Below are 27,500 nucleotides of genomic sequence, written 5' to 3'. Positions count from 1 at the left end.
AGACAGAACCACCACTACTCAGTTATTCTACAACAAAGTTCTGAGGGTCTTGGAGCCTTGATTACACCCACATTTCTATAAATGCCCCACCTGCTCCACATAATGTCTGGTAAATCAACTGGAAGGGTATCTATTCCATTACCCATTGGGTGGTGCTCCATGTACAGGGTATTATACCAGTGTGTCTGTGCAATATATATTATATATATATATATATATATATATATATATATATATATACATAGCTGTATTACAACCAAGTTTATTACAAATATTATAGACAGAAATTGGGTTGTTTTGATGGCATCTCCAGAAGTAAGCAATATACTGGGTGCCCACCCCATTTCTGATATAGGAATATGAGAACTTTGAAAAATAAGTTAAGTTATAAGGATTGCACTGGTAGACAAATTTCTCAAGTTAGCACAAGGTTTGATACATTTAGCTGTTTGAATTGTACATCGTGCACTGATATCTATGGTGAAGGAAGTGAGAGATTTATTCATCCTTCTACAAGAAATGAATATACCTTTAAGCTTACAGCCAATTGTGTTAGTTCTAACATGGTTTATCTAGGTACCTGTACCTGATGTTCTTGTTTTTATGAAGGTAAGACCACTAGAAAACTTAAAGAACGCATCATTGAACACAAATCCGATATTAGGAGAAAGAATGAAAATAATGCATTATATAAGCACATTAGTACCAACGGGGACGCCCATAGATTTAAATTCAGGGTGATAGATATGGTGTATGCATCTATGAGAGGTGATGATATTAACAACTTCCTAGAAATTAAGGAATATGAATGGATTTTTTGTTTTTCCGCTGACCATTCACCTGGCTGTAATACAGCTATAACTTTAAAACCAATTTCAGTGAGATTACAACATGCCAAATTTAAAAATTTGGACTTTTAACTATGTATTGTTGTTCTTTTAATTATTTATTTTAATTTTGTCATTTAAGTGTTTTCACCGCATGGTTGGCTGGCTGCGATCATGTGATGGTTTTGGCTCCTATTTAAATTTAATTGCTTTGATTCTTGAAATGTTTGCAGTATTGAAGAAGGGTATAGTCCCGAAAGCTTTGCTGTTATCATTAAAGTATTTTATCAACGTCAGTGTTTTCTTTGGCATATTCCTTTTCATTTTATAGCAGGAATTCTGTTTTGTTCGCCAATATCCAGGCAGTTCCCATGATTCCATCTGCCACACTTGCAGCTATACTGGTGTTTTGGTCAAGTGACTTTCTACAGTGTCATCTTGTTAACAGGTGGACACATTACCACCCACATTTTGTTTGATGTGCTGGTCCCTCGAATGTAAATGTAGGCAATTCATAGCATTGTTCACTATTGTGTGTTGCAAGTGATGCATTATATATCTTGGAACCTTGACTGTTGACCCCCATCAGCAGACCCAAGACCATGCACAGATGGAGTATAACACTGCATTGCCCACAGATGCTTGATATCAAAAGAGCATGTATGGCAACCCTATTGAGGCTGCTAAGTTGTGCACCAGGGAATGGCAGCATCCATGCCCCTGTGAATAGGCATGGGTAGGTATTGGTTGGGGTAGGGTTACATTGGAGTATAATGGCATTGACCTGCAGGACCATAAGTGGTTTTCCTACTATGGTGGTGCTGGAAAAGCATCAGCTGCAAGTGTGTAACGGCCCCAAATGGGAGTGGAAACAGCCATAGACAGAGTGGACAGTGAAGCAGTCTCCAGAAGTGAGAGATTTATTCAACATACCATCTGTGTAAGCCTAATATATGACAATGAAATGGGTATTTGTCTCCTAGCATGGTCATAGTGGCTAGTTACCTACATCTTCATGGCTGCACCAATGATTGGCAGTTGGGACACAACTATCTCAACAAAGATGTCTTCTCTGAAGCCCTATATGCCATGTCACTGTGCATATGTTGCAGGATGTCCAACAGCATCTGCAGTGGTTCCACTTCACCACTTAGTCTACATATTACACTCAGAATCTCTGACATGGTGTAAGAACTGTCCATCTGGGCCTGGATCACTGACTTGCACATCTGGTGATGGATGTCAAGGGTGATAACCAGATCTGTGAATGTTCTGAAACCATGGCATCAACAGCCACCTACACACTTCTCCCTTATACTGACTGCATGTGACTTGGAGGAAGTGAAGCCCTCGGATGCTGTCTATGATAGGGACAGTTGTGCAACTTTGGTCATGCAGACATGGACAGGACCTACAGCTCTAAGCATAGGGGCTGCTAGAGATTCATATTACCCCATTTACTGTCATGTCATCTGCAGGTGATGTGAGCGTACCCTTCACCGATAGTGTTGCAGACAGTGCCACTATGTTAGAAGACTGTGTCATATGCATGGTACCATTGCCAGCCATCACTGGCCTGCTGATATCAGGCATGCTACAAACTGTTTTGCTGTAGCCTCTAGCAGTGGGTAACATACCTGTTGCAGTAATGGATCCTATTTGTTATCCCACTACCATGTGGCACACATACACAGCTACATGCCAATAATATGCAAAGTCTATGAGTACATACATACATACATACATTGTGGTGCAGGTTGTTGCTTTTGTAGCTCAATTGTCCCTGGATGACAGATGTGTATATGTGTTTGTCTGAATGAAACACAGTTGCAAGTCACTGGCCTACAGGAATGACACATTCTTCTACTAACCTGGTGCATCACCTACAGACTGTCAGTCATCTGCAGCCAATATATATATATATATATATATATATATATATATATATATATATATATATATATATATATATATATATATATATATATATATATATATATATATATATATATGTATATATAGAGAGAGTGAGATAGAAAGAGAAAGATTTATATATATATATATATATATATATATATATATATATATATATATATATATATATATACGGATCTACTTCATATGTTCGACACTTCAAAATGCTGACTTTCATATGGCCGAAAAGTAAAAAACAACAAACACTTACCTAAACACTAGCAGGGGGCAAGCCCCCCTTGCACCCCCCATGGGGGGCTCTACCCCCCCGTACTTTAAATATATTAACTCAGAGATCACACTACAGTGCAGGAATGGAAATCTTTCCATTCCGCACTGTACGCAGATGCTGGTTCCGTATTGTCGGCATTTCAAATGTTAATCATATGGTCTCTCGGCAATATGAAATTTGCCATTTTGAAATGTCGACCATGTGAAGGGGACCCCTATATCCCTATATATATATATATATATATATATATATATATATAGGCATATACACACAAACACACACACACACACACACACACACACACACACATATATATATATATATTTGTCTACATTGTTTGATCGAAATTTCAAAACCTCGAAACCCATATGGCCAAGACCATATGACAGAAGTTTTGAAATTTTGAATATACAACAAAAGCACAAAACCTAAACAAAATACTTCACTTCTACATGTTTGCAGAGGGCCAAGCACCCCTGCACCCCTCCACCCCCTGCTACTTAAATATACCAACTCTGAGATTGCAGTACAGCAAGGAAAATGGTAAATCTCACATTCTGTGCTGTACGGTGATGTCAATTCAACGTGTTAGAAGTTTTAAAACTTCGATCTTATGGTCTCGGCCATATGGGTTTTGAAGTTTTGAAACTTCGAACAAACAAGGTAGACCCATATTTATATATATGTATGCATGTGTGAGTGTATGCAACTTAACAATGAAACTTTTGCACTATGTAACAAATGTGCATGTTAGTAATGTAAAATTCTAAAGGAAATAAACATGCATACACACTGTATACACACCCAGACAAAGACAAACATGTACCCAGACACACCAGTGAATAGTGTAGTTACAGCAGTGCTGATTTAAATTAAGAATGAAGTACAAATACTTCAAGGAATCATACTTACCTATGATGTTGTCTGTACTGGCAAGTTATATTAGTTGAAAAAGTTATATATTTTAAGTGTTTATTACTGCAAATTTTCATGTTGTCATTGGTAGTACAGTTATTTAAAACCAATTTCATAGGAGACAACCCCATGAGAAATCTACACTGAAAAAAGACTTCTGACAAAGCAAATGGTCAAAGGAAAATTGTATGGAGTGCTGCAATACTATTACTTTGGTGTTAATACCCATTTTGGGGCTCAGTATAAAACAGTGGAGGAGATGTTCTTTGGAGCTTTATCTACAACATATAACATTTTTAACACATCTTCATCTATAGTGATATATCTGCACTAATATATTTTCTGCTTGCAGGTAAGATTTTAACCATATTTTCTCTCAATAAATTATGCATATTTATTGAGGAAGTTAGCATCAAACAGCTGACATTATTTATTTATTTTTTGGCCAATACAAATGTTGATAATGTTTAATTTCTAAAAATGGGATTAAACTTTTTTTTTTTATTTATTAATTTTATGTGACAAAATAACATTTGTTTCGATTACTACAGATTAAAGCATTTGTTTGTGAAGAAAATGATATTCTGTCCGTCATGGTGGAAATGAAAGTGAAAAAACGGCCAGAGCAAGCTTTCCTTCTTCTGTCAGACTTGCAACTTCGACCAAGCTGGGACAGACACTATTTGTAAGGTTACACTGAAACAGCCTTCTGTTTTGGAAAAAAAAACTTTCTTAAGACAAAGATAAGTGACAGAGTATGCATGTTTGTTGGCTAACAGCAAAATGAGAAAAGGCAGAATGCTGCTCTGATGTGAAATACATTTTCATTCTTTATCTTCTAAAATATGTATTTAGGGTATTAAAAAATATGAGTTTCTTCATTATATGTGAACTTACTTTTAGAAGCTTTGAGTGTACTTACAGGTACTAAAAATGTAAAGTAATGCTACAGAGGGAAGCATGCTAGGTGTATTGTCTTATGAACTAAACAGTCTTTAATGGACAAATATAGTCAAAGAATACTGTGGTGGTAGTCACAGCTAGAAGGTAACATATTTTTAACATTACTTTAAGAAAAGAATCTCATATTTGGCAGCATGCATATGTGTGATGAATATGTCACACTAAAGTTGTAGAGCCTGATGGGTGCAATAAAGGTAAGGCACAACAGGCTGTGTTTTCCTTAAGTCTTATACAGCTTTTCTACGAATGACTGACACACAGTTATTAACAAAAACATTGCTTGGTTCCAGTGACTTGAGAACACCTTTCACTTATTAATTCCTGCAAAGACTAATATTGGCATTTTTGCAGTGTGGCTAGTCCCACCCCCCGCTCTCCCCCCTCTGATTTGTGTATACTAAACTCCACTACCTCACAACAATGGGGAAAGGATAAACTTCCCACTGAAGTGCACAGGAGTCCACCATAAACAGTGAACCCACTGTTTCCAACAGTCAGCCCTTTAGTCTATAGTAACAGGTTATTGTCACAAGTTGTGTTCATACAATTAGAACCTGATCAACTGGACATTAGTCACCTGTAGGTCAAGGAGACTGCTCTCAGCATTATAAATGTAAGCCCTTTGAAGTTAAATTGCAAGACTATAAACTCTACTGGTTACAGCTGTATAGTATATATCTATATAGATACATAGATATATAGATAGATGTATTCTACTAGGTTTCTCACAACTTTTATTTTCATCATTTGTCATAGTTACTAAGCATTTCACCTTTCAGTTTATTGCAGGGTAATATATTCCAACTGTATTTAAAACAAAAAGTGATACAGGGTTCAGTTATTGTAGTACATTTATTTTTTTAACAAACAACGTAACAGTAATAGAGCTTATGTCAGATTATGTTTAAAATATTTATAAGTAATAATTACTTGCATGAATATAACAAACATCATCAATATTTGTTATTCCTTTTTAGATTAACATTTTATATAAAGAAACTTTACATTTAGGCATCATTTCAAATATGAAACTGCTCTAAGATTGTATTACTGTATTAGTAAAACACTTCTCTTCATGTGCTAAAAAGCCAAAACACTTCGTTAAGACCAGTGGTGGCTGGTGACTTCAAACCAAAGGGGGGGGGGTTTGCAGGAGACAGCTGAATGGGCGTGGTCAGCTAGAAAGGGGTGTGGCCAGCTAGAAAGGGTTGAAGCTATGTTACAGAAATACTCAACTCGCTAATTATTTTACAGTCATCTTAAAATACAGGCAAAAAAGTATTACAGTTTTGCAAAGATATAATACAACAACAGTAAACAGCAGGGGGATTTGTTTAATTCACACCCAGCCTCAATTCCCAGTGCCTACCCCACCCACAGTATCTGATTTGATCTTGTGAGGTTAAAACAAAAACAACAAAAAAAGACAATATTGTCATTAAGGTAAGTATTCTTTTTTTTCACATTAACAACACTCAGTTCAGAGCTTATGGTTGATCTTACTTCACTCAAATGCACATTAGTCTTGCAAAGCAAGCCAGAACTGCAGGCATTCCATTTGCGCATAAGCATTGCCCCATCCCAACTGCCTTCCCAGAGAATCTGCTTTGAGCCTACAAAGTTTAAAATAATGAAAATAAAAGACCATGGTTACATTACTGTATTTCTTTCACATATCATAGCCAAGAACTTGCATGTGATCTTACTTCAGTTCACTCATACACACTTTACTCATGCAAAAGCAGAGTTTGTTTCAACAACAAAACATTGATAGGCCATCCTAATTTATTTCACTAACCCTGCAAAAATACTAGGTTAAAAAAAAACAGATGTCATCCTCAAATGGCTCTCCAGAACACACTGCGTACCTAGTATTTCTTTGACTCCTGCCCGGATATTATATTAAAAAAAAAAAAAAAAAAAAGTCTAGCCCCCAAAAGACATTGATCACTAGCATCTGGTTGACCCTCCAAGAGTATTATGTTAAAGAAAGAAAATCATCAACAGTCCCCAAAACACACTGCCTCCAGTGTTAAAAACTCTGTGTGCATACTGTTTTATGCTTTACTAATACAGTGATTACAGATATTTGGATTTAATTTACAACTTTTATTTCAAATTTTATAGCATAAACACTGATAGTTGCTAAACAAAGCAATACAGTCTTACAGTGAAAACAGACAGCATTAAAACTTCTCTGCCTGTGAAAATCATTCATTTAAACAGCACTGAAACCCACATTCAAAGAAAATGCATTTGGCCAGTGGCGGGTTAAGTTTACCTTTGGGCTGTTTTCATATCATAGTTCCTTGCACACATTTAGGACCATGCAAAAGTTCTTTGATTCACCTTTCTGATTTATTAAATTCTAAAATATATTAATTAAATTATATCTCTTCTGTAATACAGCAGCACTTGTTAGACCGCATTTTAAATTTATAGTTTTGAACATTTTTTCAGTAAACAATGAAACAAAACATATGAACCACTAATAACAAAGCTGCCCAATTCAGAACATTTCAGCCATAAAAGGCCACTCAGACTTCTGTCATTACACTCCACCAATATCAGTCAATATGCACAATCTCTGCAGAAGTACAAGTCATCTGAATAATTCCACATTAAAGAAACCTTAATCTAATGAAGAGGTTGCTGCTAGAAAACAACTTTATATTTCAGTGGTTTCACCTACAAATTCAGTGCCTGCTTCCCTTGAAGAATAAATTGCATATGCTACATTAAAAAATGTAAGCTGGTATGTTGAAATAGGGAATGTATGGCAAAATGAAAAACAGGTTCATGGTTAATAGGCATCTCTATCCAAAGGAAGACATACTCAGGGCTGCAGCACCTTAAAATACAAATGTATATGCTGTGGGAGTAGAACTGACAGCCTTCTGCATCAAGACACAAGTATGCTACCTGTTGTGCTACTAACACTGCTTTAAAACTCTATAGCACAATAGTTAACCCATTTGCTAAACAAAACTGTTGCACATTTTAGAGAGCTGCATCTGGAAATACTGTGTGTGTACCTGTTGTCCTCCCAGTGAACATCCCCCACTGGTGCCAGTGGTGAGGATTGAGGCCCCTTGATTACTGGCCCAGAGGAGGGTCATCACAGTAATAATAATTATAGGAAAACATAATTACCTCCACACTGTGTATCATTCCTATTTCAAGCAGTTTAAATCAACGGTTCTGTCTGAAACTCCACACAAATTGATTTATACTCAGTTTTATTTGGTCAGCCATGAATAGCAACCCTTACAGGCTTTCTTCAACAGAGGCAGAAGAGGTCTATGGTGTACATTAGGATACATAAACTACATAGCAAGAAATGAATTTTTCAGAGTATCCAAGTCAACACAGATTTCTTTTGTGTCCTATCACAGAATATCCCTTAGACGTAGCAAAAAAGAGGACCGCACATTTGAAGGGGTCCCAGTAGCCACCAACACATTCAGGCTAGTAAAATGTTAGAGGTGCCCTCCAAAAAATAAATGAAAGAGCTATGAAAATAGTAACAATTTAATTTTATGCACTGATTTCTTTTTTCTTTTCATATTAGCATATTCCAGAATTTTCCAGATAAACCAGAGCTTAGAGAATGAAGTCATAGTTAAAAATAATAATAAACACAGTTATGTGACATACACAACAGAGTAAGAGAATTTTTAGGGAAAGACCCTTACAGCAGTATTATAATAAACATACTTTATTCGACTCAGCAGTTACTGTCCAAATTGATTTTTTTTTTCCAGGCAGTTAGTGGTCCTTCAACAGAAGTGCAATGGCTGTCTCATGTTGCTGTTTTCCTGGTTTCAATCAAGCATTCTCCCCTTATAAAGCCATTGTTATCACATATATCATCAGTTCTAGCAAGAAGCATATAACTGTATTTAAACCTGCTGTAACTGCCAATAGTGATTATGATCTCATTCAGGTCCTAGTATTATTACAAACCTGTTTTCATACCAAACAGCTTAGGCTTCCCCATAGTTCAGGCCTTTGTTGCATTTTTTTACTCTGACAAAGGACTACTTCAGTATCCTGCCTCATAGTGTTACATCAGAACACACAGTAAAAAAATCCATTCAAATGAGTAAGCTTGGTAGCATTCTGGTGCCTTTTTTACCTGTTTCACTCTGACTCTTTGTGTTAGAAGTTTCTGCTAAACTATTTCTCTGTATCCCATCTGCAGTGTCTTTCTATCTGCTACTGTGCTCTGGTGTTCATCTCTTCTGGACTGTTTTACAATGACATTTGCAATGCTGCAGGCAATCCCTGATTATGACTGCTATCATTTTAACCACACAAGCCCCTTAATCCATCTTCCAGTTTTCCCACTTACATATTGCTCTAGCTTCCTCTTATTCCCATAGTCCATGTTGTTGCACTAGTTTAGTATGCTCATTCAATTCTGGACACTTTTCTGTCATGTCCGATTACAGTGTTCAGCTGCTATTAACTTATTAATTTCTCCCACCTCTTCATGGGCCTACTCTGGTGTACTGATAAATTATTGATTAACTTTATCATCAGCATAGTTGTTCTATGGTGCTATTTTGTTGCCTACAGCTTCTAATTTATGCTTTGTCCTCCTAAAGCACATTAGTAAAGATGAAACAAGTGTACTTCACCAATATATTATTCTTCAGGTCACATTTCTGATTTAGATGAGCATAACAACCAAATTCAGTATTTGTACCAATTTAATATTTGACAGCTCTTAAGCTGTACAAGAGGAGTAACAGAGGCTTTTGCCACAGCTTGTTTCCTGAAGTTTGCACTTCAGCAGGATTCTGCATTGTGTGCTAACTTACGAGTGGATTTCAGTGCTTAGAGTTTGCTTACCTGCTAGTGCTGGCCTGGATAATGCATAATTGAAGACGCTTCCATGATGAATGGCATACAGTACTAGTGAAATCCAAATTAAATGATAACCCAACTGTTTGCTAAGTACTGCTGTTGATTGTTTCTCGCTCTCTTTTTCCCAGCATGCAAAGCGTGGGAAGAAAGTGAGAACCAATCAGTAGCCATCCAACCATCCACATCACATACATTCCAGTTTACTGTGGTTACAATCCGCATATACTTCTAAGCATCTATACATTGATGCCTTCTCTTCTTAATCTGGACTGGTTTTACATTTTATAGCAGTCCGGATTTACAAAAAATATTGTTTTTTTTAAACCTGGAACTCATCAAGCTTGCATGCACTCACAGTTTGAGTTACGGGACTTTAACATCCATTATTTGGACTTACAGCTAAGCAGTACAGTACACAAAAATGTTTATTTTTAAAATGTTAATCTTTTCTTTTGGTAATCTTTTTCTTTCTTTTCACAGCTTGGGGGGGGGCTGCAGCCCTGCAGTCCGATAGCATGAGCCACCCCTGGTTAAGGCAATGTCAGTATATTTTGGTACTTGTAGCTTTACATTTCATACTTTTCAGACTTTTTCAGCAGTTTTGTATACCTAGCTGGTCTTTACAATAATCTCTATACTTAGGGAATACTTCAGTCTGCATTCCCAATATTGATATACTAGGAAATTCTTCAGGTAACAATTCATGAGACAGTTTTTCAATATGTTTTGCACCTGGAGAGGAAATTACTATTGGTGTCTCAATGGATATATCTCTGATTACTTCAAGCAAGGAGGCCTGTTCAACCCAATCTCTGTACTTGGTGCAGTCACTGTGAGATATACTTGTCTTGGATAAATGCCTCCACTTTCTTCTTAGCAACTTTCCATCCTTGGTATGAACAACAAGTGATCATGGCTGCTTACACTGCTTCACAACCACTCCTTTTGGCTGCTGCTCTGATAACCCTGCTATATTTTTGATCTGTCTCCTTTTTGTTTTAAGCAAGCATTTTGCAGTTTGGTCATAGTAGACTGTTTGCTTCAGTCTCTCAAATTCTAGCCATTAATAAGAAAGTATATGTAAAAAGTCTACTACACTCTTATTTATGACCCATCAGTAACTGAGCTGGTAAAAGTTCCATACCTTGTAGTGGAGTATTCCTGTATTCATTAAAACATTTTGTTATAACAGTCTCTGTTAATCGACTATGATTTGTTCATGACATTATTGTCTAGACTCTACAAGGAATTAAGCCACACACATACCATCATGAGTCCTAATCCTTCAGGACAAGAGCAGCTAACTTTTTATCATCTGTGCTGATGGATGCTCCTTGTACAAGAGACACAGTTATCAAAACTGAAGCCCCTATCACTTTTAGCCAATAAAAAAGGCCCAGCACTCATTGTTTCCCAAGTACTGATAAGGTGGTCCTCATAAAGGATGACATGTGCCACGAAAACACATATTTTACGTTTGTCTCATAGTGGGGTATGGGGCTGTTGAACATATATTTGATTTCAGTCTTCTGCCATTTTGATTTTTCTGTTGATTCTAACTCTTATAATGGTAATGTGTGACATTGGTTATAATTACTATTACCTACAATGCATTTTGTGTTTGCTACTTAATGTGCATAGTACCACTATATTGGGCACTGTGGAGTTTTATAGCTTACATTACACTGCACTCTGTAGCATTTCTTGATGTACCTGTGCCTCCTCTCCATTTGGGTACACAGAAAAATTACTGCCTGCACTTCCTTGTTTCACAGTGCATGCCTGTTTGTGTCCTGTGTATCTTAATACAAGATAGCTGGTGATGCAGCTTAAGCATTTTTTTTTTTGTTTAGTTATTGATTTATGTATTGTTAACTAGGTAAACCACTAGGCACAAGTTTTTTTTGTTTACTTATTTATTTATGTATTGTTAACCAGGTAAACCACTAGGCACACGTGCTTCTATCCAGGGATAACCCAGAAGTACTGTCTGATGACTTGATAAAGCTCATTCAGATGATAAGCGAATGACTGAGTGACTTAAACCCAGAACTAGAGAACGAAGCTCATTAGCATCTTATAATCTTAATCTCTGGTGCTAAGTTGCTAGGCATTGCTACTTTCAGGAGGATAGTCAGTCTGCATGCCTCATTATCCATTCATGCATGCCGTGGCCTACATGCATCCTAAGTTGTATGTAGAATGCTCCATGCATTTTGAATGCCACTGCACTATAGTGGTTTGTGCGAATGCATTTTCCAGTACCAGTTCTCCTTCAAATTGTTTGTAACTTTAATGCAGCTTTCATCACCACAGCAACATTATGAAATGTTATACTAGGTTTATTTGTGGTTCATTTGTAATACGTGAACCTCTTAACTAATCAACATAATAACATTACATTTACAGAGGAAGAAAATTATGTGCTGTTAAAGATGGTGCTTGTCAATGTAAATACTGCTCATGATCAGAGAATGGCACTGAGATCACTGGGACTGCACACAGATGGACGGGGTTGTAGATGTCAGTGTGGTTGTTGATCATAGCAGATTGACATCAGAGTGCCATATATAGGTTAGTAACACAAAGGATTATGACACATGGAGTACAAGGGAAATACACCTGCAGGAAGAGTGTATTAGGGCAAGACCCTCAGGGGCACACTCCTTTAATCCAGAGTAGTAGATGCTTCTTACCTTTGTTTTAGAGACATTTGTTAGTAGATAACGGAGTAGGTCAGATGTTCATGTACCTGGGCACACAGGTGTGTATATTCCTAATACACAGATAGATTTTGCTAGTGTTGTGGCATCTGTTATGCTAATGTTATGTTCTCTGCATACATTGCATGCAAGGTGTTGTTGTGGGTGTACTCTTTAAGAGTATTATTATAATATAGTTTCACTCCACTCAAAAAAGGAATACCATATCCAGGCAATGTGCATGAAGTCAGAAATTTGTATTAATCAAGCAGCAAGCAAGGCATTATTTAAACTTCACAGCATACAAAAATAATTGCATACTGGGCATAGTCTTGCAATGTTAATAAATGATACATACAAATGTACACATATGTACAAGCTTTTTATATACATACATACATACATACATACATACATACATACATACACAGGTTGTCTGCAATATGCATAATAGCTATCAGTCTTCTACTGGGGAGATTCAGCCTATCTTAGAATGAGGAAGTGCATTGCCATTTCTTTGATGTTTTCTGCTTCTTTTCAGCTGTCCTCTTAAATTTTATGATGTGTTGTCCATATTTATTTACATTTTGTTGACTTAGTCCCATTAGACCAATGACCAATTTCAGTGGAGACCCCAGGTAGAATTCATACTGACTAGGGAAATTTGGCCAGTGCACTGGTGGACTTCCCCTGCTCTTTTTGATAAGTGCAGAGAGATCTTTCACATTCACCTAAGTTGCTCCCAACTCAGGCAGACGGAACCTTGGTTTAACATCTCATTTGAAGGACAAAGCACTCTGTTGTGCAGTACCCCCCCATGCTGCAATGTCAGTACTGGAAAATTATATCATGTATTGGTTTGGAAACAGAACCTGCAACCTTTTGATCTTCCAGCAGCAAAGATGGGTCTGCTGCCTGCTGAGCTACTGAGATTACTGCTCATATGCAGATTCTCCAAAATGATGCTCTCCAATTTTAGAGCAATGTTTACATGGTTTTACAAATTTTTCCAATGATTCTTATTGCACTGGCTTTTAATACAGTAACATTCTGCAACGGAAAGTCTGTAAACTACACAGAAAGTTTCTTGTAAACATAATATGATATATGCAACCACACTGGATCCAGTTTACCATCTTCTATATACATAGAATTCTATAGTTGCTGTTTTCTGTATAGTGCAATACAGGGTATTATCTGACTACACCCCAGGGTCAAAGCGTTCTTGTACACGTGTGGAACATATTCATTTGAAACCTCTAGGGAGGATATCTGCACAGAACAAAGTGTCTCACTTTGGTTTAAAAATCAAAGTTTAGGCTACTTTTGATTATTAATAAACAACAACCTGACATATTAACATACAATTTTCAGAAAAGTAGTTTCTAAGTAATGAGCTATCTTCCATTACAACAAAATAACATAATGTCATATCCAAAGTTTTTATTTTTAATAGCTAATTAACATATACAACAGACAAAATAAGAAAAATGTTGAGTCTTGAGAAGTGTCATATCCTGTATTCACAGTTATTACATGTAACACACATACTTTCTTCTTAAAGGACCTATTTTATAAGTACCTTGGCAAAGGTGTCTACAACAGTCACACATGGTGCACAGATGCTAGTCACAACAATGACACTGCAGGATATTTATCATATTTTCTGGACAGCTGATATAACACAGGTTTAACATACCTTAGCTAAGCAGTTGCTCAATGTGTCATGATGGACACCTGTTGCTTACCAAAGTGCTTTCTTCTAACTCAGGGCGCCTAATGACAGCTCTGTGAAGGAAAGATGTGCCTGTTACATATTTACATGCTACTAGCATTATAATGACACATACACTTTATAGTTGCTGATTCAACTACAGGAGTATTTTGTAACCAGTATATGGCAGAAATGGATGGCAGCGGTGACTAGGACAGTGATGCTGATACTCATGACTGATGTGGCCAGAACCATGGCAGTGGGAACATCATTACTTATCACTCTGGCATTCTGCAGCAAACACTTCCCACCAGTGCAGACATGTTTTTGAGTGGTTGATATGTTTGCATTACCACAGAAAGACAGACAGACAGACAGACAGACAGACAGACACACACACACACACACACACACACACACACACACACACACACACACACACACACACACACACATACCCCAGAGGACGCATTATGCATGTAGTTACACAGACACACATACAGACACACACAGACACACACTATGCAGGTAGTTTTACACAGACACACACACACACACACACACACACACACACACACACACACACACACACACACACACACACACACACACACACACACCAGAGGATGCATTATGCATGTAGTTACACAGACACACATACAGACACACAAAGACACACACTATGCAGGTAGTTTTACACACACACACACACACACACACACACACACACACACACACACACACACACACACACACACACACACACACACACACACACACACACACCAGGGAATGCAGCATGCAGGTAGTTCCACACACTTATCCCTTCTGATCTTCAGTTTTGTATTGTTGCATAAAGTAAAGTTTACATATCTATGTGCTCCCCAAACCATTGCATCCAAGTTCTGAGAGTAGATATTTCCATCACTGATTATTCAGTAATACTTTGGCAGAGTGCTATCCTGCAGGAAAGAAAAAGTATCATGAATCTTAACACACATTGAATACAATGGGATTTGTGAAGCTGTTTGATGGCTGTGAGTGCAAATGACAGCTTTCTGAGCTAAAGAAGCATAATGGGGGGGGGGGCAGTTGATAGCCATTATCTGTGAAGTATAAAAACATTGAAGTAGTATGTTTTAGAAGGGGTTCAGAAAGCACAACCTCCCTTAAAGGAAGCACTGGTGCATCATATTTTACAGAAAACAATCATGCTGTTTGAACTCTTTGCCTCACTAAGGTGCTATACTTACGTCTGAATCTTTTGGTGGGCATGGCTGCAGCCTCTAACACATACATATTGCACTCCTGAGAGGGGTGTTTTGTCACATAGCCAGTAACATGACTTGGATGCCTTGAAATCAGCAATAACATTCTGATCATCAACAATTTTTATTTTTATTTTTATTCTGTTTATTTAGTAATCAAGAAAGTCAGCTAATCACAGTAGCTTCTTTTCATGGAAAACCTTCTAGCACTGTTTGATTAAAAGTACATGCTGCACTGTCTCATCTACACACCCTGATCACAGCATCACCTTGTCAACCACTACAGGAAGTGCATGGTGATTGCTGAGGCTGTAATGTATGTCTCTAACCAGTAAAGCTTCCAGGGCAATAACTTTGTCAGAGCTGTGCCTGGTAATATTTGGTTAAGTTATGCTAAATGGGTGCTGTAGTACTGTTATGTCTGCATGTACTTTTGCTGTAGTAATGTTATGTTTGCATGTACTTGTGCTGTAGTACTGTTATGTGTACATGTATTTGTGCTGTAGTACTGTTATGTGTAGATGCACTTGTGCTGTAGTACTGTTATGTGTACATGTACTTGTACTGTAGTACTGTTATGTCTGCGTGTATTTGTGCTGTAGTACTGTATGTCTGCATGTACTTGTGCTGTAGTACTATGTGTACATGTACTTGTGCTGTAGTACTGTTATGTGTAGATGTACATGTGCTGTAGTACTGCTATGTGTACATGTACTTGTGCTGTAGTACTGTTATGTCTGCATGTACTTGTGCTGTTGTACCATTATGTGTACATGTACTTGTGCTGTAGTACTGTTATGTGTACATGTACTTGTGCTGTAATACTGTTATGTCTGCATGTACTTGTGCTGTAGTACTATGTGTACATGTACTTGTGCTGTAGTACTGTTATGTGTAGATGTACTTGTGCTGTAGTACTGCTATGTGTACATGTACTTGTGCTGTAGTACTGTTATGTCTGCATGTACTTGTGCTGTTGTACCATTATGTGTACATGTACTTGTGCTGTAATACTGTTATGTCTGCATGTACTTGTGCTTTAGTACTGTTATGTGTACATGTACTTGTGCTGTAGTACTGTTATGTGTACATGTACTTGTGCTGTAGTACTGTTATGTGTAGATGTACTTGTGCTGTAGTACTGCTATGTGTACACGTACTTGTGCTGTAGTACTGTTATGTGTACATGTACTTGTACTGTAGTACTGTTATGTCTGCGTGTATTTGTGCTGTAGTACTGTATGTCTGCATGTACTTGTGCTGTAGTACTATGTGTACATGTACTTGTGCTGTAGTACTGTTATGTGTACATGTACTTGTGCTGTAGTACTGTTATGTGTACATGCACTTGTGCTGTAATACTGTTATGTCTGCATGTACTTCTGCTATAGTACTGTTATGTCTGCATGTACTTGTGCTGTTGTACCATTATTTGTACATTTACTTGTGCTGCAGTACTGTTATGTGTACATGTACTTGTGCTGTAGTACTGCTATGTCTACATGTACTTTTGCTGTACTACTGTTATGTTTGCATTCACTTCTTTGTTTGGGACTTTTACAACAGCATCTATTTTGGTCATCTGTGGTGTATGTTGTGCAGCTTTGATTCTCAAAGAGTAAATTCCAAATGTTTTGAAAACTCAGCTTGTTTGTTCACCCTTTTTAATTGCAATTGCATTGAGAATTATATAAACAGTATGAAACATTTTGAAGCAATATGTCTAATGGATTAGACCACATATCATTATATCCACAGAATGTGGCCAAGTGCCAGCACAGCAGTTTGCCCAAATGATTCCACATCTCAAAGTGCATTATTCACCTTAGTGATCCTGGTGCAACAGTCACAGCTGATGGTCTTGTGCTTGTGCACTCACCACAATAAAATCACTTGTGGGTGAATGTTAATTAGTGAATGCACTGGTGCATATGCCACAGGGTGTGTATCCTGAAGGAAAATTTGCCCTAGTTACATGAGTGGGAAGGTGGTGTAGGAATGCAGACACATCCCCTTCTGAGCTTTGATTTTTTTTGCATGTATGTAGCTTCTGAGTTTTTTGTGCAAGTATGTAGAGATGGTATACATGACACTGACCAGAGTTCTGCTGGCCATGGATCTTTGCAATACAACTGCATGTATAGCGTACCTTGGTACGCATAATATGAGCTGTATAGGAGGTAGCACTGCATGCCTTTTTGTTGGTCCCTTATGACCCTTTGTGTGATACGTTTTTCTTGAATTCTGCTACTACTTTTGTGCGTGCATGCATAATTATGTGCCATTGCTTATTTACAGATATGCTGCTCCTTTCGGTGAGCATTTACATGTCTGACATTTCTGCAACATGTGCAACCGCATTTAAATAATGCTACATTTTCTGCTGTTTTAACTATACGCTGGATTTATGCATTTTGGTTGTACTTCTGAATCTTAATCAAACATTTTTTACATATTACAGTATCAAAATGGAACCATTTACTTTTGTTTATAGCATTATATTTCTAAAAGCCAAAATACTGAAACCCAGTAATCTGAGGAGGAATAGTTAGTGTACTAGTTTTTTTTAAAAATTGCAAGCTACTTACAATAATGATTTTTTTATGGACTATTGGAATAATGCCATCCTATGTGTGACAAAAGAAACTTGTGCTGTGACAGAATTTCCCCTAACTGAACATAGCATACCTCTGATGTGCTCTGACTTCATAGATTGTATTTTTTAGTTAGGGTAGTTTCAGCACCAAGGTCCTCCATTGCTAACACGCATGCACGAGCACACACACAGTTCATTTTCCCATTTCCTGAGTTTTAGTCTCTCAGTTTATATTGTCATCAAGTGGTCTGGTCAGCATTACAGTGATGTGGATTTAAGACAGAATGGTGTAGAATATTATCAAATATGAGATGTTACAGTCTGCATTATTGAGGTGAGTGTGGAGTATATCCTGTACATTTGACTCCTTTAAATAAATACATCAGCTATATTTAATATTCCATCAAGGAAAATAAAAATCTAAAATAACCAGGAAACAGCAAAAATGGTATGAATCTAACATTTTAAGCTTCAGTGTTGTAATTATCAGCTTTCTTTACTAATAAAAGCAGGTCTGAGGACTAAAAAACACATTTCTAGAAGCCTGAGTGAGATAGCAGATTAGTATAATTAGACTAAAGTGGTATGGCAATGAGAAAAGTATAAATCTGTTCTAAATACTACTTTTAGTAACATTTGCCCTCCCCTTATTCATAACACTTTTTATATTCATTTCAAATTTAGGAGCTGTGAAGTAGTAGAAACGGTGGATGAAGACGAACAGATCTATCACATTACTTGCCCACCAGCAGGTGATGATATGATGAAAGATTTTGTAATGCTTATGAGCAGAAGACAGCCCCTTAAAGTTGGGTGAGTATTTAACCAGACAGTTGCATGATAGTAAATGCAGTCCTTGATTTAAGTTGGTATTAGAATAAAAAAAAATATTAGATAGAACTTCTAATGAACAGCTATGATCCAAAATGCCCTCTTGCATTAGTAAATTAATAGAGAAGCGACATTCACACAGGTAGGCAGCACTGTAGCTTACAGTTAAAACTGGCATTCATGTAGGTAGGCAGCACTGTAGCTTACAGTTAAAAGTGGCATTCATGTGGGTAGGCAGTACTGTAGCTTACAGTTAAAAGTGCCATTCATGTAGGTAGGCAGTACTGTAGCTTACAGTTAAAAGTGGCATTCATGTAGGTAGGCAGTACTGTAGCTTACAGTTAAAAGTGCCATTCATGTAGGTAGGCAGTACTGTAGCTTACAGTTAAAAGTGGCATTCACGTAGGTAGGCAGTACTGTAGCTTAGAGTTAAAAGTGGCATTCATGTAGGTAGGCAGCACTGTAGCTTACAGTTAAAAGTGGCCTTCATGTGAGTGGCTAGGTAGCAGAATTTTAGCCAGTTCTTTAGCACAGATGGACAAAGTCTTGAGTTTAAACCCAGACAATCCAGGGACAATTGTTTGTCTTGGTGTTGGAGCAGCCATCCGAGGAAGGGTAGGAGTGAATGGCTAATATCAACTCACCTTTTTAGGATGGGGGTTTGGTCATTCTCTGTTACAGGAAGAGCCACCTGTGGGTTAGACCACAGGTACACACTGGCTGCAAAAATCACTGCCTAAATCAACATAGTAGGTGTGTGAAAGCATACACCCCCACAGGTGAGGAGCTGAGCATGACAGGTATTGCACTGTACCAGAAGGTCAACAACAGGAATGTTATGACTAGAAAACAGGGTCTCCTTACTCTCTGAAGGATGATCCTTAACTTTCACATCTGTGCTGTTCTTTGTCCATATATGCTGGTAAGCAGGAGGTCATATAGGTCAGTGGGTGATAGCTTTGAAGGTTATAGTGAGAATGAGGGCAAAAAGGCATATACAAATCCTAAACAATCTGATGCATGAAAATAACTTGTTGCTTAGTAAGCAGAAATAGAGCATCCACTAACTGTTTAACAACTAAAATAAAATTCAACCATTTACATATTTCTTTATAATTTAAAACTCACATCCAATGCTCTTTTGTGTTAATGTTCTTTAAAATATTTCTTGTTTCAAAATGTTTTATTCTGAAGTGACACTGGATTGCTGTTGCACATTCAAAATGTAGGCTGTGCACTATGAATTATATTGTAAATATGATCTCAAAAGACCTGGAAGAGTTGTTTTCAAACATACAACCCACTACATTAGCCTAAACTAATGTGCTGCCATCTATCCTAAAACAGACTCCTTATCATTTGTCCTATTTATGGATTTATCGTCAAGACCATTTTCAACTTCTTGTTAACAGTTTGCTTTGTATTACTGCTGCTGGCTTTCTTATAAAGTTATTATATTAAGAGGGCATATATGGACTAAATTGTTTTCTGGAAATGGCTATAAGCACATAGTCATTAACAACAAATACAAATTTCATCATGCTCAATACCAAACATCATGGAAAGATGAACCAGAAAGGAGACAGTTAAGCAGGTAGTTATCACACACTAAACCTACTATCACCAGACTCATTTTCTTAAAGCTACTGTATCTTTGTCTTTTTCATCTGTCAGCAAGTTCACCCTAATGGTATCTGCATTTCAAGGCATGATGTACACTCCTATTTCTCCCAACAGCCTAGTGTTCCTGTAACCTGTTCCTGTTACCTTATATCTCAGCTACTGGATATATCAGGAAGGCTCCTGTAGGTCTCTGAGAGTGATAGAAAGCAGAGACCATCATCTGTGTTTGGGAGTTCATGGAGAGGCTTTTCTTTAAACTTCAGTTCCTCCCTCATCTGAAGGAAGGTATGTAGTTACATCGAGCTGAGTCCATTTTCTATGTGTATGTGCTGTTCCAAAGATGCGTTCATGTTGCATTTCACATATACAGAGTGTGCTACTGTATCTGTATTCCATACCATCCAAAAAATTGGACAGTCCCACATTGATAAGACCCTCAGTGACGACCCCAGAACTACTCAACCACATCTCTCTAACTTATCTCCTTAAGTCACTGGACTTACTTTTCAAATCCAAATTACCAGTAATAGTCTCAGTGATAAAAACCTCAACACCAGTAAAACCTCCAAACATGTTGTATGATAATCATTTATGAGTCTGTGCTGATGATATGGTACTCAAATCAAAGATTAGTTTATAAATGTATTAGTTATTAGCACATGCTTTCAACTATTAAAGACCATGGAAAATTCCCAGGTAGACATTGCCAACAGGAAATCCATTTTTAGCTGTCAGACTTACTTGGTTAAGAAAATGAGTGTAGATTAGTTCATAAGTAATTACTAAGCTAACAACTCTTTAAACCTAGCCATGCTAACCAAAGGTGAGAATCAAACACTGCTCCTTGTGTCTGTAAGGTAAACACCTTAACCATGTCATTTACTTCTATTTCTTCCAACACCCTAGTTAAAACAATTTTTTGCACTTCTTTTTGGATTTCATAACTTTATCATCTCCAGTCCTTTGCTAACAGACCCTTGATCCATCTTTGGGGGGTTCTGGAAATGGAACAACGGTCTCTTAAATCTGTAGTAATAATGTGGGTTGAAGATTTTTGTTTTGTAAATAGGAAGCGTAATGTCTTCTTTCCAAAATGCTAATCCTTCTGCAACTTTTAATGAATGCTTAGCATTGTGAACCAGTGGAGCTGCCAGGAAAATTACCGTTTTCTATTTTTCTTATTATTTAAGCCACCACTTCCTCCATCCTTAGAACTCTCTAATTTACTAATGTGTCCCAATATACCATAAACCATAGACATGTAATTTCTACAGCTATTATTTTCTGAATTACATACAACTAATTAATATATATAACATAGTAGATTATGACTGGGTCTGTGATTGCAACCTCTATTATGTGTTCGAGACAAAGATCCCAAGAAAGTCACCTCATGAGTAAAGCTCAAGGGGCGAATCTTTGCATTCATGTCAAGAACACACAATCAAAGGTTACAGTCAGAGACCTGATGATAATACTTTGTAGTGCATTAAGCTTTTTCTTTCCCATGTACTGCTCTTTGCAGAAAAAAAAAGGGAAAAATATTTTACCAGCTTTGAAAGTCAGTAAAGCTCATAGTGAGCAGTGCCAAACAGACAGTAACTGAACAACTATCTTTTTTTTATCATTTGTCAGCTGGGCAAATGATCAAAACAGTGAGACTTTTTAAGTATTGCAGTTATTCACTTGAAATATAAATCGAATGATATGTTTTGCATCAATATGTATTTCTACACAATAAGAATTGTGAAAACCTGTTTCTGGTATTTTTGACTGACTAATTTTCAGTGATTTACAAGAAAACCAAAAAGGTTTATTAAGAACAGGGCAAAAATATGAGATGAACTCGGGAACAATTGAGAGGCATCATCAGCAGGTGGAAACAAAGCTGTTTTTAGGTCTGTCACTGTCGTATGTCAGTTGGGATTGTAAGTACTAAGTGCCTAGCTTGAGACCAGATATTAGCAACACTTAGGTGCTTAACAATCATCAGTCTTCATTCCATCCTCAGAAAGTAGCTTTGGATCCGATCTGTTCGATCTGACTTGGCCGATGCTAAAGCTCGCAGCCACCAAATCTCTCTAGCTTCTCCCTTACCCACACCGCACCTACCCAATTACCTCAGATCTCGTTTGTTGATTCTAGCTATTGGACATGGTCTACCAATCTTTCTCAAACTGTGTTAGATAAGTAACATTTTTCTGGGTTTTTCTGTTAAGTAGTTTAATTTTTTGTGGTTAATATATTTCATGTTCTTCTTTCATTTCTATTAACAATCCCTTGCCCTTACGACTTTGTCGTAAATTCTCTCATACCATTGTTGGTAGTCCCTTGCTTCTTTTCTCTTAACTAGTGTTTCTAGAGTGTTACAGTTAGAAATTTTTCACTTTTGCTGCTGCCCCTGTTTGTTCCTTTCCTTCCCTTATGACCTAGTCATACTTTCTCTATACCATTGTTGGTGTCCCCCCCCCTCTTTTCTTCTTCTAGCCTGTTAAAAAAAAGTTGCTTACTGTATTTTGATTGCCTTTGCTCTATAATATTTATCTGTTGTCTTTCCTTAATCAGATACTGCACGATGGCTGGCAAACCTGCGGGTTTCAAAAAGTGCTCTAATTGTGGGCATACGTTACCACTCTCAGATGCACACACTCTTGGTGTGCACTGCTTGGGTCATTTGCATTTACAAAAGGACTTCTCTATTTGCCATGGATTTAATCTGTGAGCTTTGACTGAACGAAAAAATAAGTTGATATTAAAAGGCCTCATTCCTTCCTCTTTTGGAGAAACCATACCCTAATCTCCAAAGTCGAAGCCTTCTACATCGTCCAGATCTTCTTCGGACTCTTCTCTTATGAGAAGTGCAAAAGATCCGGTCTCCACCCTAGATTGGAAGAAAATAAGAGTTCAGATTCCAACTACTCCCTTGGATCCTACAAAGTACAAATGAAGCATTACAGATCTGACATTGGCTAAGTCGGATCAGAAGACTAAACCATCAGATTCTACTTTACCAGATCAGGGAGAACCTTTGGAGACTCTGTATTGTCCTCAGACCAGATATTTTTCATCAGTGGACCCAGTTCCTGACAAACTCCCATCACCCTTTTTACAGAAGCCAGTATCCCCCCACCATTTATTCTACTCATTCTTCCAGAAGCCTCACAGAACAAGAGGTGGAGAGAGTGGTAAGGAAGATCCTTTTGGCACAGGGGCAGATTGCTTTCCCCCAGGTGCCTACCCCTCTGGGTCATATTACCTGACCTTTCACCACACCCCATGCAAGTTCTTCCTCTAACACCTTCTATTGCCTTACAGTCACAGGATCCCAGCCATCTGAATCCATCAGTCTCAGATCCAAGTATCTCTGTATCCTCAGATCTGACATCGTCTCTGAGACCTCTAATCCTTTCAGAGCAGGACAGCTCTCAGAGCCAAAGCTTCCCCACCAAGTCTGGGGTGCAGCATTTGACTCCAAAGGGTTTCAGAGCCACCTCTGTTCCTCAGTGCCGTGGCATTGGACAGTTTGGCTCTGGTTTCCTCCTCAGGGTTGGTGCCGACAGAGTGGAGAGAGGGGATGATTTGGAAACCTGCTTTCTTGGATCAGAGCCTCTCTCTGGCCCCTTTGAGCTTTGCCTTTGAGGCTGCAAAGAGAGTGTTTTCTGCCTCAACAGACCTGTCTGAGCCTTCCTTCTTGGATCCTACATATTCCACTATGATGTCCAAGCACCTGGAGCCTCACCACCTTTCTCCACAGTGACATCCTGTACCAAAGCCTCAGGATCCTTCCAAGGGAATTTTGATTTCCTCTTTCAAGACTTCCCCAAATCATCCCACTGAAGAAGTGCCCAGGAAGAGGACATGCAAGAGGAAGCACCTAAACTCCTCACAGGAGTCTGTCACCGAAGACACAGATTTTGACAAAGGCAAAGGGTCCCCACGGTCAACTCATGAAGATGTCCCCTTTGGAGACATCCAAGAAATCCTTAAACAGAGAGGTGGCAGGACTCCCTCCAACCCTGTGCTGTCCAGGTGTGAGAAGGAGGGAAAGACCTTTTCTGCTGTGGGCATACATTTTTCGGTCCCCCAAAGATCCTACTCCAGGAATCAAAAGAGTGGCCAGAAAATGTGGTTCAAAAAGTTCCAAGGTCCTTTCCATGACACACATGGAGGAGGTGCCCTCAGGGGCAGAGAGGGGAACTCCAATGGACGTTGTTGCCTTGTGGCAGAGGTGGCCTGAAAAACCAGGATTCATGAGAATCTTTCTTTGATAAACTCTACCAGTGCTCCTGAACAAAGCCCTGACTGTCCATCTCTGGAGACAGTTTGGGGATTTTATCCCTGCACCGGAGAGCCTGGCTAGACTTAATAAAAGATACTTGGATGCAGAGGATTATATCCAGAGGTTATATAATACCATTTTTCGTACCACCACCTTTTCCCAGAAACATCCCCAATGTTCCACCCAGTCAGAGGGATCAAGCAGAAATTGAGATTCAAAAACTGCTAGAAGAAAAAAAAGAGTCATCCAAGAGGTCCCACCAGACCAGATGGGATCCGGAACTTACTCAAGGTTCTTTTTAGTGCCAAACAAAACAGGGGACTAAAGACCAATTCTGGATCTCACAAATCTAAACAAATCTGTTCACCGAACCAAGTTCCAGATGGTCATGGTTCAGTCCATTCTCCCTTTTCTGGGCAATGATGAATTGTATGTGCTCGACAGATCTTAAGGATGCCTACTATTACATAAAAATGAACAGGCAATCCAGAAAGTACCTATTCTTCTGACTGGGAGCCAGTCACTACCAATTCAGAGTACTGCCCTTTGACTCACCACAGCCCCCAGAGTGTTCACCAAATGCATGGCAGTAGTAGCAGCTTACCTCAAACTGCAGGGATTCCAGGTGTTACCCTACCTGGACGACTGGCTCATTAAAGTTCCAACCAGGCATCAACTCATACATGCAACAGATCAGGTTCTCCACACCTGTGCTGTCCTAGGAATAACCATAAACTACAGCAAATCACAACTTCAATCAACTCAGACACTGGAATTTATTGGAGCACTCCTCAACACAGACTGCCGTTGCTTCCCTTCCGCAACATTGAGTTCAAACAGTAAGGTCACAAGTCAAGAAGGTTGTAGAGAACACTTTGATCTCAGCCCTTACAGTTCTCTGAACTCTAGACCTCATGGCAGCAGCAATAACCTTAGTGCCATTAGCCAGGTTTTACATATGGATCCTTCAATAGATGTTGGTTACTCAATGATCAGTCTTCCATAAGTCAATGTCATACCAGATAAAAATTACCAACACTTGTAAAACAGATCTCTATTGGTGGATCCAATCCTTCATGGCCGTTCCTTCATCCCCCAGCAGTCCATGGCCATAGTGATGACAGATGCTTACCAGATAGGGTGGGGGGCATGATCTGGGGAAGACTGTCCAGGGTACCTGGTCCCCCAAAGAGGTCAATTTGCATATAAATGTTCTAGAGGTGAGAGCAGTGCTCTTGGTTTTACAAGCATTTCAACTGCTGCACAGGTTAAAACCGCACTGTCCAAAGCCAAGAATCCAGCTTCCATGGGACCTGACTATATTCCTGGCTGTATTCTACATGAATTACAAAGTGAACTGGCACCACACCTGACTTACCTGTTCAATCACAGCCTCACTTCAGGCTATGTTCTTACTGAATGGCACACTGCTACGGTCACCCCCACTCCACAAAGGGGGAGTGACTGCAGACCCTGAGAACTACCACCCCATTAGCCTTAGTCTGATATGTAAGGCTATGGAGTGCATCATCATGGACCTTATAAATAGGGACATAGGGAATCTCCAAACTCTGGACCCCACAGAGTTTGGATTTGTGAAAGGTAGATCATGCCTGCTCAACCTGATAGACTTCTTTGAGTCTGTCACCAGAGCTGTGGATGAAGGCAAGGTAGTTCACACAGCCTACTTCGATCTTGCTAAGGCCTTTGATACCATCCCTCACTCAGGAATCATAAATAGACTCACTAAACTAGGCATAAACCCCTATGTCACAAGGTGGGTCGCAAACTGGCTCACTGATAGAACCAACTGTGAAAGTTGCGGATTCCAAATCTGATTACCAAACAGTTACAAGTGGAGTCCAGTAAGGATCAGTCCTGGGTCCTCTCCTGTTTGGCATCTACTTCTCTGAAGTTCAAGCCAATAAAAAGGGACTTTGGCTGACCAAGTTCGCAGATGATTGCAAACTGGGAGCCGTTATTGACTCTCCAACTGATGTAGACATTCTTCATAAAGGCCTCACTGTGACCAATGACTGGTGCCAGAACCATGGCCTTAAGCTCAATGCTAAAAAATGCATGGTCATTCCCTTAGGGAAAAACTCAGTGCCCATGAACTACCACATTGACCGTAGTCCACTAAACACCAAAGGTGTGATAAGAGATCTGGGGACACAGGTTGACAGCAACCTCTCCTTTGACAACCACATTGCCACTGTGGTCAGAAAGTCATTCTGTGTGGCACATCTCATTACAAAGGGTTTTTCATCCAGGAAGAAAGAGGTCATAGTCCCTCTCTACTCATCCCCCATCAGACCTATTATAGAATACAATGCCCCATTTGGCATGTACCTCACTAGACACCTACATCAACTGGAAAGGCTACAAAAATACCTCACTAAGAGAATCCTGGGCCTTAAACACATGCCCTCTGTGGACAGACTCACAAAGCTCCAGCTATACTCTGTCTCATATTGCCTACTTAGAGGAGATCTCTGCTTGACCTACAAAGCCATGCCTGACCCAGAGCTGTTAGATATACTACATCTGAAGAAATCCCAATCCCTCTGTCCCACATGCTCCAGGGACCTCAACATCATTACCACAATAAACAGAACATGCTGGAGGGACAGGTTCCTAACCCTGAGAGTACCCATGCTCTGGAGCAACTTCAGATTCACATCTAGCAGAGCACCTCACTAGC

At 38.7% G+C, this 27,500-nt stretch overlaps 1 protein-coding gene across 2 annotated transcripts in view; it reads left to right on the top strand.

The window, feature by feature from the left end:
• The window catches only part of ACOT12 (acyl-CoA thioesterase 12), a 772,547-nt gene that overhangs the window by 523,401 nt on the left and 221,646 nt on the right, over positions 1-27,500 (top strand). Inside the window, exons 12-13 of one of the 2 annotated variants that reach the window (XM_044064239.1) lie at positions 4,500-4,633; positions 18,748-18,876. In XM_044064239.1, coding sequence (XP_043920174.1) covers positions 4,500-4,633; positions 18,748-18,876 — 263 coding nt within the window. The remainder of the gene's footprint in view (positions 1-4,499; positions 4,634-18,747; positions 18,877-27,500) is intronic. The other variant, XM_044064240.1, reaches the window with a different exon arrangement.

Source organism: Protopterus annectens, chromosome 2.part2, assembly GCF_019279795.1.
Source record: "Protopterus annectens isolate FY-2018-M chromosome 2.part2, PAN1.0, whole genome shotgun sequence".
NCBI lineage: Eukaryota > Metazoa > Chordata > Ceratodontiformes > Protopteridae > Protopterus > Protopterus annectens.
This window is presented reverse-complemented; position numbering and strand designations above follow the sequence as displayed.